General features: G+C 40.8%; 1 protein-coding gene across 1 annotated transcript in view; it reads right to left on the bottom strand.

Moving 5' to 3' along the window:
• Positions 1–23,667, bottom strand: part of LOC311148022 (tumor necrosis factor receptor superfamily member 14-like) — a 216,709-nt gene that overhangs the window by 24,008 nt on the left and 169,034 nt on the right. Inside the window, exon 9 of the mRNA XM_084184905.1 lies at positions 13,317–13,359. Coding sequence (XP_084041031.1) covers positions 13,317–13,359 — 43 coding nt within the window. The remainder of the gene's footprint in view (positions 1–13,316; positions 13,360–23,667) is intronic.

Below are 23,667 nucleotides of genomic sequence, written 5' to 3'. Positions count from 1 at the left end.
TTGTGAATCCATATTAAATGTGTGATTTCTTAAAAAATAAATGTGTTTGTTTTTAAAGAACATTTAGCCTGCAATTTAATTTGATGAATTTGTTTCCGTAATCCCCATTGTTTTCATGTAATTGTAACTCTACTTTTATTCCATTAAAAAATATATATACATACATACAAACAATAATGCTGCAATGAAGCAGGAAGGCATGCACGCTAAGGGCTGTTCTTAGCATGATGCAAAGCATGTTCATTCCCATTCATTCTGATTGTGTCCCTCAAACGCAGTTGTTTAGATTTACATCATTTAATAGGATCTCTGTGGTAGGCTAACAACTACTTTACATAGAATGAATATAACGGGCTTGGAACCTCTAACCCTGGCAATTCATTCTATTTCTATGTAACAACCACTCTATGACATTAGCAGCCATAGAGACAGAACGTGTTTCATCTCTATGGTGGCAGTCTCAAAGAAAAAGTATTATTTGAGATGGAATGTTAAAACCTTCTATGTAATAACCATTGAGATATTGTAAACTATATGATAAAAAAAAAAAACTGTCCCATTTACTTTTTTTTTCTCTCATATGATCTTTGTAAAATGTCAACATAAGTACTGGTCGTCTAACATCTAAATTATTATTAAGGTAGGTGACTTCTATCACTGCTTTCTACAATAATATGCTACATGAACTTTCTTGACATTCTAAAGATACATTTAGTAAACATTTCCTGATGGTGGTTTCCACCTGCAGGATATCCCTCCAAGGTAAACAATGATGAGAGCAGCAGGTGAGTCACCAGGTAGGCCAAACACATCCATGAATGCAGCCAAGACCCAACATCTGCTCCTGTGAAGGACCTGCTGGACCCCTCCACACTCCCAGGACAACCAGTTACCCAGACTTACCAGATATGTTCTATAATGTTGTAACGGGCTGTAGCAGCATCACAGATTATCAAACTCAACATTTCCTGTTCAGTGGGAACCCCACTTTGAATCCAGTCTATAAACTGTGACTTACATTTTTCATTTAATATTTATTCAGTGGGACTTTTTGTAAAAGGGCTTTATAAATGAAAACATAGCAATGTATCAACCTACGTGACATCAGAGGGCCAACCAACATTCTGAGAGAATGCAGTGATGAGTACTAATTACTAACACAAAGATGGCCGCCGGTCCACCCACCGTCAAATGTCAACTTAAACGGTCATGTCTATTCTATGATCTATAGTTCTATGATTTCAATAGGTTTCCTATGGAGGATTGACAGTGTAATGTAAAACAGATATTCCCATTCAAATCAACATTCACTGATGTGTGGACCTCCAACCATCTTTGTGGTACCATTTGAAAGTTGACATTTCAGTTGTATTCCCATTTTAGTACATTTATTAACCAAAACATTACACTCACCTTGTATTCAAAAGCATGTTATGTCTCAACCGATGACGGGCACAACACAAAAACCTCATGACCTTAAATAGGCCTTTTTAGATAGACATTTAAGGTTTTAAAAAATGTGTTTATTAGTAAACTATTTTTTCTTCCAAACAATTATAAAATAGTTTGAAACCCCTGTTTGTCAGCTTTTAAATGATATCAATCTCAACCGTTTATCTTTTCCAGTGATGAAGACATGGATGTCTCATGGTTTGTTGGGGTACGCAAAATAGGTCAGCACTATCTCTTGAATGTTTTGGCATTCAGGTCCAAAAAGTCACTTTCTGAGTACTTCTACAATGGGCAAATATGTATGGAAGGTTTTGTTTAAATCAAAAGGGGTGCTGTCAAAAAGTGAATTCAAATGGATTTACCATTAAGCCAGCCTGTAATTATATTGTCAACCAATATCTGGTTGCCAGAACTGAATCTATAGATTGCTATCTGAGCATTGATACTGCTTTGTGACATATAATATCATCGATATCCCAATTATCTTTTAAAGAAGAAAGAAAACCTAAAGCAATTCAAGAAAGTCTAGTACACAAACGATGACCTACTCAGTCCAAGCTGTGCAGTTCACACCATGTTGTGAGTAAAAACCATGCTGACACTCCTCACAAATGGTATCTGTTGTCTTTGTTCCTGTAAGGTGAGAACAAATGGTGTTATCACGTTCAAAAGTTAACCATTTTGGTGCTGGACAAGTCAAAATCACCTGAGGTAAACACAAAGCTATCTAGAGCCCATGCTATATTCAATTATCAGAATTCTGATGTCCTGTACGATATTTAGCCTCTACTTCATACTTACCAGGTGCAGTAGTGCTCTGGCCCGGTGAACATTGTGTATGTGCCACTGCAAAGCTACACTCTGAGTTGGATGAGTAGCTTCTACAGTAGTATCCATCTAGAACGTCGCAGACTGTGTTACTTGTTGTTGTGCACTCTGTCTGAGTGAAAAGGCCCTGTCCTGGAAAATATCAGGGTTGATTCATTTCAGTCAGAGGACTACTTGTGAGAAGAAGGCACCTCATACCGTTTTCACACTATTGTGGTGACCTGAAACGTACGACACTGGCTTAGATATTTTATTTTTTACATTGTACTTTCCAATTGGTGGATGCAGAACCCAGCCAGTGCAATACAACTCAGCTCCGCAGTGAAAAGGGTATGATGTGCACAGCTAAAAGGAAAGGTGGGAAGGTTTGGAAGAAAATGAAATGTACCTGGGTCACAGGGAGTGCAGGGAAAGCACTTGGTTAGACCATTGGCCTCGTTCATGAATGTCCCTCTGATACAGGGTATGCAAGATGTGCTGGACTCCAATGTACAATCTCTGCGGACCACCGAACATAATCATAGAAAATACAACTTATTAAAACGTATTGAGACGTTACATATTTTCTTTAAAAAGGTATATCTTCCACTTTTTAACATTATATTCACTATCTCCAGAACCATACCAGTATGTAAAAGATAGAAGAACAGGTCCTAAGAAAACGACACCCTATGATGTCACCGGGAGTCATAAAAAAAATGTCAACGCAATGATGCAGAGCTGTGTTCCATGAAACATGCCTCTCATTTACAGCATGAGACTTTATATAGGCCTACTGAAATACTGTATTGTCTGAGATTGTAGGCTACCTGTGGAAATGTGCCTCCCCCTTGTTTACTGTTAACGTATTTCCCGTACCCGTTGTGTGCAATTGTAAAAATTAAAATAATCTAAAAGATAATGTATTAATTTACATTACCTTTATTACACATTGGGCAGCACTGCCTATCATTAGTTTTGTATTCTGCTGGACCACAATCATTTCCAAATACAAGCACATTATGAAAACCTGAAACGACAAAAGATTAATAGGCTAAGTGGAAGTCTGTAAAGCTCTGTTCACATTGGCAGTTTGAAGTGACTCAGATTCTATTTTTTGGCATTTCCAAATAGAATCTGTTCTTTTTCCCGCAGTCTAAACAGCCAAAAAGCATATGGTATCGGATATTTCAAGCCACAAATCTGTGACTTGTGTCTGACTGTTCAAATCTGATTTATTTCAAGTTGTTTTTAGACTGTTATTTGGCATATCTTGTTGCTTGCTAGCTACTCTGTTGACAGTTTGACAAGAACATGTGGTATCTAATTAGCTTATTAATTGTTTAGAAACAAATTAGTGAATGTACAAGAAAGCTAAACAGGTACCTAGCTAGCTAGTTTTGGCTAGCCAAAAAGGACTTGTTTTGAAAGTTGGATAATATTATACTTTGAGCGTTTAAAAGTGTTTTTACAATGATTTTGAACATTCAAAGCAACTGGGAAACTTCCATGGCAGGCATTGTTGTCACCTTAGGTTGATACATAACTTCTGAGTGATGGGAAGCACAAGCACCACCACCAATCAGCCTAAACCACTACGCACACCAAAGAAATAAGAATGAAGTGAAGGGAGTTGGAAGCTCTAACCCTGGAAATTGACTGGTAAACGTATGGGTACACTTGCAATGGCTGCCTGGTATTGTGATGAAATAATTTCCATGGCATTTTGGAATGTTTTATCAACTGATGCTGGATTGCCATGGTAATGTAGATCGTTAATTCAAATGATGCTAACTGATGTGGCTTATGCAATAGAACGTATTTCTTTGCAAAATGGCTGACATTCCACCCATTATGCACTCATTGACTTGAACGAAAACGCACTTTCTATTCGTTCTTATTTCTATGGCGCACACACCCACCTGTCATTACTACGATAACTAGCGTAGCCATGTCGGCAAATGACAGCTTTCTGACTCTGACACACATCCGTTTAGTCATTTGTAACTTGCTGTTTGGACAGTCGGTGTTCCAAAATGTCATCGTCATGCCCTTGACAATGGCATAAGAGTTGACAATAGCACAAACAGGAACTTATCATTTAAACGGTCGTTATAACAAACTTTCCCCCATTAATAAGTGGAAATCTACTGGACAACATCGATCTAGACGTCGAGTCAAGAGTGTTACTACACTAAAGGTCCAAGTTGCATCCACCCTTGACCTGAAAAGAGCGACCTTGTAACCTAACAACATCAGGTGAGTATACAAGTCCGTCATACAATTTTAATTTAATCAACATTGGGGATTTTGGTAGTAATTTTATGGCTCAGTCATTATCAGCTTGAAACTTCTGAATGTGCGCACGACTTCCAGTGCTCCACCACAACCGTATTTTAATCTAATCAATCTAGTCTAGCTAATGTAAAATATATTGTGGTAGCTACACATGCCGACCATTTTTAGGGCAAACTTGGTGCTGCTACTGCTAGGCAAGTAACGTTAAGGGTTCAACACCAAGGATGAAAGCATAATCTTTGCATTCAACATATTTGGCAACAAGCATGCACATGGTTGTGGTGGTTGCGAAGTTAGTTGCTAATACTGTACAGTAGCTTGCTAAAGTTTGCTGATCCCATTTGGGGGTAGGTAGAATCGCCGATTTGATAGTTGGACTAACGTTATTTGATTATCATTAGGACAGTAACGTTAGCTAAGATAGCTAGTTAGACACAGTTCGCTAATTTACCAAGGGGTGATACTGTTCAGACGGAAGGCATACCATTTTCACTTCCTGACTTCGCTAATACTACAACGTTAGTAGCTAGCTACAGTTCGCTGATTACATTTGGGGGGTAGCTAGAATAGCCAATTTGATAGTTGGACTAACGTTATTTGATTTTCATTAGGACAGTAGCTACGCTAACTAGATACAGTTCGCTAACTTACCAAGGAGGAAATACTGTTCAGATGAAAGGCATACCATTTTCACTTGCTGAAGAAAATGTCTACGCTCTCTACGTTGACAATAGATTAAACGTTACAGATCATTACAAAATAAGTGTTTAAATACTAATGTTATACAACAATGCTTTCTAACACTTATTTTTTAATGATCTGTAACGCAAAGCATGCTAAATATATTCACATGCGTGCCGCACATAGTCTAGTTTCAGTGCAATATCATCTGCTGGCAGGAAAAGCGCGCCGCTCTCGTGGTTTTGGCATGAAGCAGCAGAATGTAATCGGTAGCGGGTAGGAAAGACGTTTCAACTTGTGATATCTACCAGTAAATGCTAACTAAGGCAACAATGGGTATGCAAACCAGGTATTGAAAAAGTTTGGTTAGAAGTCTTGTTTAGTAGGCTACTTGTGATGTTTAATTCAGTCATCATGCACTGTTTGAATCAGGGGTGTAGGCATGAGTGGGCCTAGGTGGACACAGGTCCACCCACTGAGGAGCCAGGCCCACCCAATCAGATTGAGCAAAAACTAAAAAATAATACATTTGAGTGAAAAAAATAAATATATAATAATAATAATAATAATATATATATACATACATACATATACAGTGAGGGAAAAAAGTATTTGATCCCCTGCTGATTTTGTATGTTTGCCCACTGACAAAGAAATGATCAGTCTATAATTTTAATGGTAGGTTTATTTGAACAGTGAAAGACAGAATAACAACAAAAAAATCCATAAAAACGCATGTCAAAATTGTTATAAATTGATTTGCATTTTAATGACGGAAATAAGTATTTGACCCCCTCTCAATCAGAAAGATTTCTGGCTCCCAGGTGTCTTTTTATACAGGTAACGAGCTGAGATTAGGAGAACACTCTTAAAGGGAGTGCTCCTAATCTCAGTTTGTTACCTGTATAAAAGACACCTGTCCACAGAAGCAATCAATCAATCAGATTCCAAACTCTCCACCATGGCCAAGACCAAAGAGCTCTCCAAGGATGTCAGGGACAAGATTGTAGACCTACACAAGGCTGGGATGGGCTACAAGACCATCGCCAAGCAGCTTGGTGAGAAGGTGACAACAGTTGGTGCGATTATTCGCAAATGGAAGAAACACAAAAGAACTGTCAATCTCCCTCGGACTGGGGCTCCATGCAAGATCTCACCTCGTGGAGTTGCAATGATCATGAGAACGGTGAGGAATCAGCCCAGAACTACACGGGAGGATCTTGTCAATGATCTCAAGGCAGCTGGGACCATAGTCACCAATAAAACAATTGGTAACACACTACGCCGTGAAGGACTGAAATCCTGCAGCGCCCGCAAGGTCCCCCTGCTCAAGAAAGCACATATACAGGCCCGTCTGAAGTTTGCCAATGAACATCTGAATGATTCAGAGGAGAACTGGGTGAAAGTGTTGTGGTCAGATGAGACCAAAATCGAGCTCTTTGGCATCAACTCAACTCGCCGTGTTTGGAGGAGGAGGAATGCTGCCTATGACCCCAAGAACACCTTCCCCACCGTCAAACATGGAGGTGGAAACATTATGCTAAGGGAGTGTTTTTCTGCTAAGGGGACAGGACAACTTCACCGCATCAAAGGGACGATGGACGGGGCCATGTACTGTCAAATCATGGGTGAGAACCTCCTTCCCTCAGCCAGGGCATTGAAAATGGGTTGTGGATGGGTATTCCAGCATGACAATGACCCAAAACACACAGCCAAGACAACAAAGGAGTGGCTCAAGAAGAAGCACATTAAGGTCCTGGAGTGGCCTAGCCAGTCTCCAGACCTTAATCCCATAGAAAATCTGTGGAGGGAGCTGAAGGTTCGAGTTGCCAAACGTCAGCCTCGAAACCTTAATGACTTGGAGAAGATCTGCAAAGAGGAGTGGGACAAAATTCCTCCTGAGATGTGTGCAAACCTTGTGGCTAACTACAAGAAACGTCTGACCTCTGTGATTGCCAACAAGGGTTTTGCCACCAAGTACTAAGTCATGTTTTGCAGAGGGGTCAAATACTTATTTCCCTCATTAAAATGCAAATCAATTTATAACATTTTTGACATGTGTTTTTCTGGATTTTGTTGTTGTTATTCTGTCTCTCACTGTTCAAATAAACCTACCATTAAAATTATAGACTGATCATGTCTTTGTCAGTGGGAAAACGTACAAAATCAGCAGGGGATCAAATACTTTTTTCCCTCACTGTGTGTGTGTATATATATATATATATATATATATATATATATGGGGAAACATAGGATTTTTCACACAGCATGCCTTTTCTTTGCTGGGCAGGACGTTTGGGAAATGTTAGAGTATACCCAATTCTCCAGGCACCACTACATCACTGACTATATGTACAAATTTGCAAAACGTATGACATCTTACGAATTCTAGCTAGGTGGCTAAGGTTAGCTAGGGGTTAGGGTTAAGTTTAGGAGTTAGGTTAAAGGGTTAGGGAATGGTTAGCTAAAAGGGTTAAGGTTGGGCGGAGGGTTTGCTAACAAGCTAAGTAGTTGGAAAGTAGCTAAAAAGTAGTAAGTACTTAAATGCTAAAGTTGTCTGTGATGAGACTCAAACTCACAACCTTTGGCCTTAAGTAATCATCTATCTTGTGTGACCATATGCAACGTAGCATATCTTACTAATGATTGTGCCGGATTTACATTTACTATGTTACGTGTAGTCTATGAGACCAGGCTGAATTATTGCTAAACCTCACCTATTTCTACAATTTATCTTTGAAAAATTATTTTAAACCTAACCTTAACCAAACTGATAACCATATACCAATTTTGACTTTGTGTTTTTGGTAACTAGTAATGACCCATGTGACGATAGCTTGCAAAGCATGTCAGGGTCACAAACAACCGGTCTACCCTTTGTCAAAAGCTGGTTAGGAGAATTGGGTTAACTTTAGGAAATGAGTTAGGGTTAGCTAAAATGCAAAACATTTCAACTTTAATTTTACTAAAGCTGGATCCCTTCTAGCCATGACAGATATAGCCCCTGGTTCTCCTCAGACTTGACTGCCCTTGACCAGCACAAAAACATCCTGTGGCGTACTGCATTAGCATCGAACAGCCCCCGCGATATGCAACTTTTCAGGGAAGTCAGGAACCAATATACACAATCAGTTAGGAAAGCAAAGGCTAGCTTTTTCAAACAGAAATGTGCATCCTGTAGCACTAACTCCAAAAAGTTTTGGGACACTGTAAAGTCCATGGAAAATAAGAGCACCTCCTCCCAACTGCCCACTGCACTGAGGCTAGGAAACACTGTCACCACCGATAAATCTACAACAATCGAGAATTTCAACAAGCATTTTGCTACAGCTGGCTATGCTTTCCATCTGGCTACCACTAACCCGGCCACCAACTCTGCACCCTCTGCTGCAACTTGCCCATGCCCCCCCCCGCTTCTCCTTCACACAAATTCAGACAGCTGATGTTCTGAAAGAACTGAAAAATCTGGACCCCTACAAATCAGCTGGGCTAGACAATCTGGACCCTTTCTTTCTAAAATTAGCCGCTGAAATTGTCGCAACCCCTATTACTAGCCTGTTCAACCTCTCTTTCGTAACGTCTGAGATCCCCAGAGATTGGAAAGCTGCCGCGGTCATCCCCCTCTTCAAAGGGGGTGACACTCTAGATCCAAACTGTTACAGACCTATATCCATCCTGCCCTGCCTTTCGAAAGTATTCGAAAGCCAAGTTAACAAACAGATCACCGACCATTTCGAATCCCACCGTACCTTCTCCGCTATGCAATCCGGTTTCCGAGCTGGTCATGGGTGCACCTCAGCCACGCTCAAGGTTCTAAACAACATTATAACCGCGATCGATAATAGACAGTACTGCGCAGCCGTCTTCATCAACCTGGCCAAGGCTTTCGACTCTGTCAACCACCGCATTCTTATTGGCAGACTAAATAGCCTTGGTTTCTCTAATGACTGCCTCGCCTGGTTCACCAACTACTTCTCAGATAGAGTTCAATGTGTCAAATCGGAGGGCCTGTTGTCTGGACCTCTGGCCGTCTCTATGGGGGTGCCACAGGGTTCAATTCTCGGGCCGACTCTATTCTCTGTGTATATCAATGATGTCGCTCTTGCTGCTGGTGACGCTCGGATCCACCTCTATGCGGACGACACCATTTTGTATACATCTGGCCCTTCATTGGACACTGTTAACAAACCTCCAAACAAGCTTCAACGCCATACAACACTCCTTCCGTAGCCTCCAACTGCTCTTAAACACTAGTAAAACTAAATGCATGCTCTTCAACCGAACGCTGCTTGCACCCGCCCACCCGACTAGAATCACTACTCTCGGCGGGTCTGACCTAGAGTATGTGGACAACTACAAATACCTAGGTGTCTGGTTAGACTGTAAACTCTCCTTCCAGACTCACATTAAGCATCTCCAATCCAAAGTTAGATCTAGAATCGGCTTCCTATTTCGCAACAAAGCCTCCTTCACTCATGCTGCCAAACATGCCCTCGTAAAACTGACTATCCTACCGATCCTTGACTTCGGCGACGTCATTTACAAAATAGCTTCCAACACTCTACTCAGCAAATTGGATGTAGTCTATCACAGTGCCATCCGTTTTGTCACCAAAGCCCCATATACTACCCACCATTGTGACCTGTACGCTCTTGTTGGCTGGCCCTCACTACATATTCATCTCCCTCACTAACTTTAAGCATCAGTTGTCAGAGCACCTTACCGATCACTGCACCTGTACACAGCCATTCTGAAATTAGCCCACCCAACTACCTCATCCCCATATTGTTATTTATTTAGCTAATTTGCACCCCAGTATCTCTATTTGTACATCATCTTTTGCACATCTACAGTGGGGAAAAAAAGTATTTAGTCAGACACCAATTGTGCAAGTTCTCCCACTTAAAAAGATGAGGACGTGTACCTATGATGAAAATTACAGGCAACTATGACAGACAAAATGAGAAAAAATAATCCAGAAAATCACATTGTAGGATTTTTAATGAATTTATTTGCAAATTATGGTGGAAAATAAGTATTTGGTCAATAACAAAAGTTTCTCAATACTTTGTTATATACCCTTTGTTGGCAATGACACAGGTCAAACGTTTTCTGTAAGTCTTCACAAGGTTTTCACACACTGTTGCTGGTATTTTGGCCCATTCCTCCATGCATATCTCCTCTAGAGCAGTGATGTTTTGGGGCTGTCGCTGGGCAACACGGACTTTCAACTCCCTCCAAAGATTTTCTATGGGGTTGAGATCTGGAGACTGGCTAGGCCACTCCAGGACCTTGAAATGCTTCTTACGAAGCCACTCCTTCGTTGACCGGGCGGTGTGTTTGGGATCATTGTCATGCTGAAAGACCCAGCCACGTTTCATCTTCAATGCCCTTGCTGATGGAAGGAGGTTTTCACTCAAAATCTCACGATACATGGCCCCATTCATTCTTTCCTTTACACGGATCAGTCGTCCTGGTCCCTTTGCAGAAAAACAGCCCCAAAGCATGATGTTTCCACCCCCATGCTTCACAGTAGGTATGGTGTTCTTTGGATGCAACTCAGCATTCTTTGTCCTCCAAACACGACGAGTTGAGTTTGATCTGGTTTCATCTGACCATATGACATTCTCCCAATCCTCTTCTGGATCATCCAAATGCACTCTAGCAAACTTCAGACGGGCCTGGACATGTACTGGCTTAAGCAGGGGGACACGTCTGGCACTGCAGGATTTGAGTCCCTGGCGGCGTAGTGTGTTACTGATGTAGGCTTTGTTACTTTGGTCCCAGCTCTCTGCAGGTCATTCACTAGGTCCCCCCGTGTGGTTCTGGGATTTTTGCTCACCGTTCTTGTGATCATTTTGACCCCACGGGGTGAGATCTTGCGTGGAGTCCCAGATCGAGGGAGATTATCAGTGGTCTTGTATGTCTTCCATTTCCTAATAATTGCTCCCACAGTTGATTTCTTCAAACCAAGCTGCTTACCTATTGCAGATTCAGTCTTCCCAACCTGGTGCAGGTCTACAATTTTGTTTCTGTTGTCCTTTGACAGCTCTTTGGTCTTGGCCATAGTGGAGTTTGGAGTGTGACTGTTTTGAGGTTGTGGACAGGTGTCTTTTATACTGATAACAAGTTCAAACAGGTGCCATTAATACAGGTAACGAGTGGAGGACAGAGGAGCCTCTTAAAGAAGAAGTTACAGGTCTGTGAGAGCCAGAAATCTTGCTTGTTTGTAGGTCACCAAATACTTATTTTCCACCATAATTTGCAAATAAATTCATAAACAATCCTACAATGTGATTTTCTGGAGAAAAAAAATCTCAATTTGTCTGTCATAGTTGACGTGTACCTATGATGAAAATTACAGGCCTCTCTCATCTTTTTAAGTGGGAGAACTTGCACAATTGGTGGCTGACACTACTCTTTTCCCCCACTGTATCATTCCAGTGTTAATACGAAATTGTAACTATTTTGCACTATGGCCTATTTATTGCCTTACCTCCATAACTTACTACATTTGCACACACTGTGTATATATATTTTCTGTTGTATTTTTGACTATGTTTTGTTTTACCCCATATGTAACTCTGTTGTTTTTATCACACTGCTTTGCTTTATCTTGGCCAGGTCGCAGTTGTAAATGAGAACTTGTTCTCAACTGGCTTACCTGGTTAAATAAAGGTGAAATAAAATTAAAAATTAAAAAAATGACCGTGAAATGAAAGTCCCGTACTGTTTTTGAAGGATTCCCACTAGTTAACACAGCCACAGAGTCATAATGGGCTATTTCGTAAAAATGAATTAAAACAAATTAGCAATTTGGTCTTAATTTAAGGTTAGGCTTGAATTAACATTTTAAGATAAATTGTAGAAATGGGCGGAGTTTGAATTCGTGGCTGTGGTAACTAGTGACTGCCTTTTTGAATGGGCATCAAGATGTATAAATGTATGTAAAATTATATTTGTATTGTGTGTTTTAATTTACCTTTACCCAATGCCTTTTATGAAGGTTTTCGAATTACTGAAAAAAATAAGCAAATCAAAAACCTTCATGAAAGGCATCAAGGTAGAAGCAAATGAATCCACAAATATAATTTTACATTTCTTAAATTAGGAAGGAAAGATGCACTTTTAAGGGTTTCGAATATCTTCCTCGTTTGGAATCTCAGAATTGATTTGGTCCCATTGGCATTGAATTTACTCTAAAATACACATCTGAGTGAAATAACACCCTTGCAGTTTTCACATTTTGCTTCAATCAATTTGCTTTCATATTTTTTTTTTTTTTTTTTTTACAATGTAGCTAAGGTCATTGGAACACTTGAACATAATTATATTTTATAGCAGACCCGCTACTTATTAATCCCAAGAGGGGACATTATAAACCCATGGAATCAAAAAAGTGCAATACAATACGCCACTATGAATGACATAATATGCTATATAAAACCTTTGCTCCATTGGTATGCATCATGGGTCACACACTGGACATCGCCTACACTTTGCACCATTGTACCTTGTGGTTTACTCTGTGGTGAATGGGATTATACAAATCCATGGTCACACAACATGTAAGGGGAGTCCATGTTTCCATACCAGTGTCCAGGACATATTATTCGCAGGTCCTTTGACAGTTTGTGTCAACAGAATCTACAGTACACCATCACCAGAAGCACAAGTTCCACAAGGTCCATGGTGATGTTGTAGGATCATCTGTTTGTTACATTTGAGGGTTTCAGGCCATCTATTAAGGTCATGGTCTTTTTTTTATCTGTACACCACAAAACAAATGTGCCAGCCTCCAACATTTATTTAAAAATGGAGTCTAGATCACATTTACCATGAAGTGGACAGAAATTGGGCCCTACTGCCTAGTCTAGTTTTCAACCCAATGAACCACACATTCGACTGGATTGTTCTGATGAATGTCCTGGAGGGTTGAATCTGGTAAGCATAATATTCATAAGTAGTCAAGTTAACGAAAATATGTAAAGTAATTAATCATCAATATTTTTACTGAAAATGTGGCTGAAATTCATGAACTCAAGCATACCATTCTGATAAGTTATAGGCTACCTTACCTGTTCCCACAAACAGCATTGATGTTCCCTCTGTGTCTGATACCTAGTAAAAAGAAACCTAAACTCAATAAAACATAAAAAGTGCAACCGTTGGGGTAATATACATTCCTGTCAGCCGTCTCCTTACCACATTGAGTATGATAGAAAATACTGTGGGGGTTATTCATTAACATACCTCTGTAGGACTTTGTGTCTCTTGAAAAGGCCTCTCTGGAAAGGTACAAGAATTAACATTGAGACAACTAATTTAGAAATTGATAACATACACTGTATGGCATTGTCATGATATTTAAAACATTCTTGTATATTTAATTGTATTCATCTTGTGTGCTCTAGTACTGGTACTCCTGTATATACCTCCATTCTTGTATATTTTATTTTAATCCTTGTGTTACTATTTGTATTTATTTTTTAACCGCATCGTTTGGAAGGGCTCGTAAGCAATCATTTCACAGTAAAGTCTACACCCGTTGTATTTGGCGCACGTGACAAATATATTTTTATTTGATATAGTGCTGGATATTTCTCACTTGTTCATCTGGGCAATTAAAACAATAAATAAAACTACAATTCCCCCAAATAATCTCACCAGATATAGGATCTTTTCTTTTTTTCCTTCTAGTTTTCATAATAGCCGTCACTGCTGCTATCACAGCTAGTACCACCACCACCACCACAACAGGATATATTATTGCAGCTATGGGAAGGGAGGTCTGTGGTCCACATTCAGAGTCAGACCAATGAGTTCCAGGTTTAATTTGCTGAAGCTTCAAGGTATCACATCTATAATAAGAGAAACAGACCACTGGTAATCAACAATTTGGTCATCAAACTTTCAGTTTTACATTCCTATGTGAGCATATTATTGTAGTATTTAGTTTATATTTTGAGGGAAATAACCATTTACTTACTCTGTGTATGGCTGGCAGGATGTAAATGATCCATCTGAATAAGTATCACCAGTGCAGTCAGCACACACAGTATCTGCAGATGTTGTTCCTGCATCAACACAGGGTGAAACTCATTAAGGGTCCTAACTTGAGATGTGCTTAACTCACGACTGCATAAATCATGCACTGATGTCAATGGAAGACTTACATGAATACATACCTGTGTGGCTGATGTATTGACCAGGTTTACAGCTGCTGTGTCTCTGGGCTGCTCTACAACCATCCTTAGTTGGGTCTAGACAGTAGAACCCCTCCAGTGTCCCACAGACAGTGTCTGATGAAGGTCTACATGGCTGCTTTACCTTCAAACCCAAACCTATGGAGAAAACATGTCACTTGGTATCTGAAGCTAAATGTAAAACCTGTTGTATTTAATTAAAACAACAGCTGATATAGTAAAGTAGCTCAGTGTTTATGCCCAGAACACATAATTCTCACCTGGATCACATGTGGTACAGTTGTTGCATGTTGTTTTCCCACTGGGCTCATCAAGGAATGTGGAGTCAATACAGCGCACACAGGAAGGTATACGTGTAGAATTGGTGCAATGACTATTTACACGATATCCTGTTGAAAAGAAAACCAGAAAATAATTACGTTTTGTAATTATTATTATCATAATTATTATTATTGTTACATTTTACATTTTTTGTATTGTTATTATTATAATTAACCCCTCATAAAAATACACAAGGTCCTTACCAGGCCAACACATTATGCAATCTCTATCGCCTAATTTATAGATGGGGCGATCATATGTGAAACAGGGTTCAATGTTTAGAAGTATAGAAGTTATATGTTGGTGTTGATTATGTATTAATGTCTGGTGATTCATATGATGTAAAGAGACGGTCCTTACCTGGCCAACACATGGGACAACATTCATCCCCTATTCTGTACTCGGCTCTACCACATGCAATACAGGATCCGATGCTTACAAGCACCAATATAATAGGTATCTGGAAGTAGAGAACATTTTAGAAATAAAATCGCAAAAATCTAAGCTGATGGTGTTTATTCATAAAACCTACAGAAGTAGATAACAGAATTCTAACCTAAATATTCCCATTTCAAATATAATTATTGTAATTATGTGGGACCATTTTAAACAGGCTTTTGTGAGTGTGGTGGCACCCACTGGTGTGCTTATTTTGTCTTTAAAGGTGTGACACCAAAGATAACCTAGGTCAGCGTTGAAAATGTACTTCTCTCCCCCACATTTTTTCTACGAAGGTTTCAGTAAAATGGACAGAACTAGTAGGCTAATAATAACCGATTTATATTTCATAGAGGAAATATTTAAATAGATAATTGGTTTTAAAACATGCCAAGCCACAACATGTGATCATCAGAAATGTTTCACTTACAGTCCATATCAAGGTTTCAAACTGTGCCATGGTTCCTCAATCATCACCAACTCACTGGAAGACCCACACACTGGATTTATGAAGTTCTTAGGAGTTTTGAAGTATGGAGATGAACTGACCTGTAGAATTAATGTATTTTAGTACATGTAAATATAATCCTTTCAATTTGTAAATGATGATATCTTACTGAATTGAATCACTGAAAAAATAACTAATAAGCTAGTTATCAACTTTGAAGAAGTATGAAACAGAATTAGGCATGTAGTTATTAGAGAATGCTGCCATCTTTGACACTTGATACAGCTAAGACTGGAAGTTTTTGTAGCAGGTAAGGAGAGCATTTTCACTAACCCTAACCCCTTTCCTAACCTTAACCTAACTCTCCTAACCTGCTGCGTGTACCAGTGACTGAAGGAACATGGTCTTCTTCCTTTTTTAACCAGCTCTTTTTAACCGGCTCATATTTAAAACAAATACATGTTAAAACACACTGGAGTCTGGCGATACAACTCACCACTATAACTGGGCCTCTGAGTCTGTTTTCTCCCTGTCGTGCTGTCTGTCTATGCATCTCTGCTGTCACTGTCTCTCTGTCTGTGATTCTCCTTGTTCTCCTCTAATGTCACTCTGTCTGTCTGTGATTCTCCTCTGCTGTCTGTCACTCTGTCACTCTGTCTGTCTCTGTTTCTTCTTGTTCTCCTCTGCTGTCTCTCTGCCCTCCCTACCCTTTTGTCAGCTGGCATCACAGCAGTTCTTCTCTGCCACCCTGTCAATGACATCATCTGTATCCAGGACCATAAGGATTTCCTTTTCAGTTGTCATCAGCATAATGCCTCCAAGTGATCGTAGGATCAGGGTGCTCCTGAGTCGATGTTTTGTGAATTTGAGAGTAGAGAAGCTCCTCTCACAGGTTACCTGGATGACAGACAGGGTGAGTAGGAACTTGTATCCCAGGCCTATAACATGGTAAGCCTCTGTCAACAAGATGTACCACCATAGAAGTTGATAACAACATACAGCACAGTTCTTACATGTTGAACAACTTTTATTCATCCTCTCCACTTGTTCTTCATCATGTCCATCCGCTGGTATCTCACTCACATTCCTGGTTGTGTCCTTCTCCCCTGCTGATGTTTTCACCCTCTCCCACTGACTGGTCAACTCACACTGCAAAGTGCTGACAGATGCTCGGCTGGCAAATTTAAGGAAGAGTTTGCTTAGTTTAGCAAGTGATGTCTGGGGCAATCCATTATATTTTATCTCTGAGAACCTGCTGGGATCCAGATAAGCAAAGTCTGTGTACAAGTGCCTTGTGTCAGAAAGCGCTGATGGATGCTCTCAGTGACTGTATCTATGATGACAAAGTGCACCTTAGTCTTGTAGACCCTCTCTGCATCTCTCTCGGTCTCATCCTGAGCCAACTCCCCAGGCATGGGCTTCCCCAGGCATCTCAGCTTACACTTCCTGTTCGGTGTCTTCATCCTGTTCTTGCAGCTTGTCAGTGTCTGTGGCCCTCTTCACAGCACACAAGTGTTTTTCTCCTATAGGAGAGAGCCGTCTGTGGCGAGTGTCCAGGCTTTTTCCCTCCACACATTAATTATTGTGTAGGACTCTGGAATTAACACTGCCAGGTTATTTAGTAGAGAACAGCAACACACTTGCTATAACTACCCCTATTGCTATAACTACTCCTATTGCTATAACTACTCCTATTGCTATAACTACTCCTATTGCTATAACTACCTCTATTGCTATAACTACTCCTATTGCTATAACTACTCCTATTGCTATAACTACTCCTATTGCTATAACTACCTCTATTGCTATAACTACTCCTATTGCTATAACTACTCCTATTGCTATAACTACCCCTATTGCTATAACTACTCCTATTGCTATAACTACTCCTATTGCTATAACTACTCCTATTGCTATAACTACCTCTATTGCTATAACTACTCCTATTGCTATAACTACTCATATTGCTATAACTACTCCTATTGCTATAACTACTCCTATTGCTATAACTACTCCTATTGCTATAACTACTCCTATTGCTATAACTACTCCTATTGTCTGCCATCACAAGATTCAGGATGTGTGTAACACCACATGTACTTGGTTGGGAGAGTGTGCGGATAGCAAGGCAGAGAAACCAAAGTCCAGTTGTAGTGTTTCAATGACGTCTTTAACTAACTGAACAAAGTACACGATGAATACAAAAGTATGTGGACACCCCTTCAAATTAGTGGATTAGTCTATTTCAGCCACACCCGTTGCTGACAGGTGTATGAAATCAAGCACACAGTCATGCAATCTCCATAGACAAACATTGGCCGTTGGAATGGCCTTACTGAAGAGGTCAGTGACTTTCAACGTGGCACCGTCATAGGATGCCACCTTTCCACAAGTCAGTTCGTCAAATTTCTGCCCTGCTAGAGCTGCCCCGGTCAACTGTAAGTGCTGTTATTGTGAAGTGGAAACGTCTAGGAGCAACAACGGCTCAGCCACAAAGTGGTAGGCCACACAAGCTCACAGAACTGGACAGGCGAGTGCTGAAGCACATAGCACGTAAAAATCGTCTTTCCTCGGTTGCAACACTCACTACCGAGTTCCAAACTGCCTCTGGAAGCAACGTCAGCACAAGAACTGTTCGTCTGGAGTTTCATGAAATGGGTTCGGACTAGGTGCCTTAGTTCCAGTGAAGGGAAACCTTAACGCTACAGCATACAATGACATTCTAGACGATTCTGTGCTTCCAACTTTGTGGCGACAGTTTGGGGAATGCCCTCTCTTGTTTCAGCATGACAATGCCCCCGTCGAGATTGGTGTGAAAGAACTTGACTGGCCTGCACAGAGCCCTGACCTCAACCCCATCGAACACCTTTGGGATGAATTGGAACGCCGACTGCGAGCCAGGCCTAATTGCCCAACATCAGTGCCTGACCTCACTAATGCTCTTGTGGCTGAATGGAATCAAGTCCCCCACAGCAATGTTCCAACATCTAGTGGAAAGCCTTCCCAGAAGAGTGGAGGCTGTTATAGCAGCAAAGGGGGAACCAACTCCATATGATCCAGTTTATCCAAATAAAATATTGAAATATTGATCATTTATTTGACCAAGACGCACACAGACAGAAAGACGCATCAATCTCAGATAAAGCATCCGAGCAAGTGAAACAGCACCCCTCTGTCTCTGTAAGTGTAGACCATGTATCTGATGCTGTCTGGACAAAAGGAGTATGGTATGTCAAACTGTTTCTGTCCAGACAGCATCAGATACATGGGCTTCATCTAGTAAAACAGACAGCCGCTGTTTCGCTCACTAGTTTCAGGAAAAGGCGAAGCAAGAGGGCTCACTCTCGCCCAAATCTGTCCTGAATAAGCCCAATGCGTTTCTATGGGCATAATATGCAGACCTAAGCTTGTCACCTGCATTCTCGCCTTTGGGACAACGACATAGGCATCTCATCATTATATACAGATCTCTGGTTTCAGCCACTTGCGAATTAGAAAAGAAAGTTGGCGGGTGCACTGTTCGGATGCTGGCTTCCCCTAAAGTAAATTGATGTTTTGCCAAAATTGTATAGTTACTCCTTTCTAAATAAAATCATTCAAAATACTTTACCAGAGAGCTTGACTTAACCGCAGCTTTTTTTTTTTTTATGCTGTGGGTTGTTTTAAATCACAAGTGCACAGGCCTATGCCTATTTGGGAAGACAGCAAGTTGGGCAGCGAGCGTGGCAATAGGCCTAGCTGATTATTGAGTTTCGGCTGTCAGTGAAAAGCATCTAAAATGTGTGAAGATAATGTGTCTTGAGTATAATTTAAAGTGTTTAGACAAGAAGAATGGGAGGGTGTGTGGCCAAGATATGGGCGTCTTTCTCCAGAATGCACTCAGCTCTCCAGAATCTGCTCTGCTGTCTCCTGACAATTCTTGAACATTCATTGTTTTATTGTGTGAATTGTTTGCCCTTTGATTATTTATTTGTATCAATTCCCCATTACATATGTAACCAGTAGGCCTAGCAAATGTACCGTTAATCCCTGTCATTTGGTTACATTAATTACTGTTAATGCATGCATTACAGTCATTTACCGTTCTCATTCTCGGAGTGGAAACGCTGTTTGCAACCTGCTACACTTGTGAGAAACACGTTTTGGTTTATTTCATCATCATAATTTAGGAGTTTTGTCCATTTTTTATTGTCTTTTGTTTGGAGTGCTCCATGTGAGCAGTGAGCATGTGTGGTTTCTCTGTGCTGATAACGTTGAGGGAGCACCTGTGGCTGAACACACCAACCTCCTGAGTTGATACAATGTTGCACTTCACTAGTGATAGCTCAAGTCAAGACCAATAGAAAGGGAGGCAGACAAGCGGAGTAGAGATTAATGCGATTGAAAGAACCTGCATTTTCATCAGGATATTTTCTACTGTTTTTATTTGTTGGCCTTAGGCCTATGTATTTTACTTAGTTGACAATGGAAGTTATAGGCCTACTGCTGAATTGGCCTATAGGCTATCTCTGAGTTCCATGTGCTAATGTCTTTAGCCGCCAATGGATCATGGTGTATCAATGTGTCACGCCCTGGCTCGGGGGACTCTTAAATGTTGAGCCAGGGTGTGGAGTTTCTGTTACATTTTCTATGCTTTTGTTCTAGATCGTTTATATCTATGTTGGCCAGGGTGGTTCCCGATCAGAGACAGCTGTAGCTCGTTGTCTCTGATTGGGGACCATACTTAGGCAGCCTGTTTGGCACTAGTATTTTGTGGGATCTTGTTCCGTAGGGTTTTGTGTATAACCTAGGACTTCACGTATCGTTTGGTTTATTGTTTTGTTTCGTGTGCAGTACGGTCAATAAAGAATGTACGCTTATCACGCTGCGCCTTGGTCCGCTTCATCTGTCGACGATCGTGACACAATGTCCACTTCTAAATTGGTTTACGACCTATTTAACCGGTTGAGAGTTTTTTGTCACCTTGCTGAACATAACTCAGAAAAAATACATATCACATGTGGTGTTCCACAAGATTAGATTTTTGTTCCGGTACTGTTCAGTTTATATATGTTACCCCATTGCAGCGTTATCAGAAACGCTATTGATTTTCACTGCTATGCAGACGATACACAACTTTACATTTCTGTGTCACCAGAGGATTTTAGCTCCACGGATATATTTATTAGACTATATTAGTGATGTAAATACTTGGATGGCTCACACCTTCCAATCAGCTAACTCAAGACAAGACCGAGGTACTTATTGTTGGAGCCAAAGCACAGAGAGAGAATCTGGCCGCACATTTTAATTCACAGGTTTAATAATAAAGATAAAACACCAGGTAAAAATCCTAGGTGTCATTTTAGATTCTGAACTCAATTACGAATCACACATTAGGAATGTGACCAAAATAGCTTTTTACCACCTGAGGAACATTGCCAAGGTGCGTCCGTTTCTCTCTCAGGCTGATACAGAGAGACTCATCCATGATTTTATTACAAGCAGGCTTGACTACTGTAATGGTCTCCGAATAGCACACATAACAGTTCCGTATGGAACAGCGGGGACTGTGGAGCGACACAAACATACACACACGCAATAACATACGCACTATACACACACGTATACATGGATTTTGTGTTGTAGATATGTGGTAGTGGAGTAGGGGCCTGAGGGCACACACTGAAGGTGTTGTGAAATCTGTTGTGAATGTATTGTAATGTAAAAAAATATATATATACAGTGGGGAGAACAAGTATTTGATACACTGCCGATTTTGCAGGTTTTCCTACTTACAAAGCATGTAGAGGTCTGTAATTTTTATCATAGGTACACTTCAACTGTGAGAGACGGAATCTAAAACAAAAATCCAGAAAATAACATTGTATGATTTTTAAGTAATTCATTTGCATTTTATTGCATGACATAAGTATTTGATACATCAGAAAAGCAGAACTTAATATTTGGTACAGAAACCTTTGTTTGCAATTACAGAGATCATATGTTTCCTGTAGGTCTTGACCAGGTTTGCACACACTGCAGCAGGGATTTTGGCCCACTCCTCCATACAGACCTTCTCCAGATCCTTCAGGTTTCGGGGCTGTCGCTGGGCAATACGGACTTTCAGCTCCCTCCAAAGATTTTCTATTGGGTTCAGGTCTGGAGACTGGCTAGGCCACTCCAGGACCTTGAGATGCTTCTTACGGAGCCACTCCTTAGTTGCCCTGGCTGTGTGTGTCGGGTCGTTGTCATGCTGGAAGACCCTGCCACGACCCATCTTCAATGCTCTTACTGAGGGAAGGAGGTTGTTGGCCAAGATCTCGCGATACATGGCCCCATCCATCCTCCCCTCAATACGGTGCAGTCGTCCTGTCCCCTTTGCAGAAAAGCATCCCCAAAGAATGATGTTTCCACCTCCATGCTTCACGGTTGGGATGGTGTTCTTGGGGTTGTACTCATCCTTCTTCTTCCTCCAAACACAGCGAGTGGAGTTTAGACCAAAAAGCTATATTTTTGTCTCATCAGACCACATGACCTTCTCCCATTCCTTGTCTGGATCATCCAGATGGTCATTGGCAAACTTCAGACGGGCCTGGACATGCACTGGCTTGAGCAGGGGGACCTTGCGTGCGCTGCAGGATTTTAATCCATGACGGCGTAGTGTGTTACTAATGGTTTTCTTTGAGACTGTGGTCCCAGCTGTCTTCAGGTCATTGACCAGGTCCTGCCATGTAATTCTGGGCTCATCTCATCCCTCACCTTCCTCATGATCATTGATGTCCCACGAGGTGAGATCTTGCATGGAGCCCCAGACCGAGGGTGATTGACCGTCATCTTGAACTTCTTCCATTTTCTAATAATTGCGCCAACAGTTGTTGCCTTCTCACCAAGCTGCTTGCCCATTGTCCTGTAGCCCATCCCAGCCTTGTGCAGGTCTACAATTTTATCCCTGATGTCCTTACACAGCTCTCTGGTCTTGGCCATTGTGGAGAGGTTGGAGTCTGTTTGATTGAGTGTGTGGACAGGTGTCTTTTATACAGGTAACGAGTTCAAACAGGTGCAGTTAATACAGGTAATGAGTGGAGAACAGGAGGGCTTCTTAAAGAAAAACTAACAGGTCTGTGAGAGCCTGTGAGAATTCTTACTGGTTGGTAGGTGATTGTTGTGTCAATTCCTGACTACAAGCTATATCGAGCACTCAAGCCTAAATCCACCCAGGGTGCTCAAAGCACTCCCAACCTGCAGGGGGCAACCATGCAACCGGAGCTGTTGAAACCAACCACCAGGAAGTGCTCTGGGGACCATATTAACCTGCGCACCCACAAGCAGTGCAGGTGCATGGCATCGAAATGTTTGGTAAAAGCTTACTTGGCTCTCACTCATTCCTGAGAAGAGATACCAATGACCACAGCTCCTGATCATCCAAAGACGCAACTGGTAGGACAGAATGTGTTGTGAATTCATGCTTCTATATGCCCTTTTGTTTGGTTGTAACATACAATACAATTATTAATTAAATTAAATAGTGAAGACTTCATTATGTGAACGTAGTATTTGACAGTAACGTTACTATAATCATGTGTATTGTTAAATGTTTAATTATGATATTGATATTTAATTATTAACTTGCAATGATCCTAGGTTAATCTAAATGATGAAATGATTGTTTGGTTAGGTTTGAGGATTCAGTAACATTAGTTTATGCTTATTTTTGAGAAAGGGAATTGAGAGTTATTTGTAACTAATCCATGGTTTTTTGTTTGTGTGGTTTGAAGGTTATCAACCTATTCTGTTCCATCTTTATGACAATAAAAAATCATAAAGTGAACAGTTTTGAGTTGTCCTTTGCGTTCATCAAGGATAAAGCCGTTTTCAAGTTTGGGCAGAGCTGTGGTCAGCCAGAAATCACGCAGAACTTGACAGTTGATAACCATCGCGGCAGTGAAGACGAGGATCAAAGGGCTGAAGTCAAGCTGTCGACGCAAAGGAAGAATTGCCTGTGAAACTCTACACCATGGCCAAGGAAACTTTTGG

The sequence above is a fragment of the Coregonus lavaretus genome (assembly GCF_964263955.1).
Source record: "Coregonus lavaretus genome assembly, chromosome: 20".
Taxonomy (NCBI): Eukaryota; Metazoa; Chordata; class Actinopteri; order Salmoniformes; family Salmonidae; genus Coregonus; species Coregonus lavaretus.
This window is presented reverse-complemented; position numbering and strand designations above follow the sequence as displayed.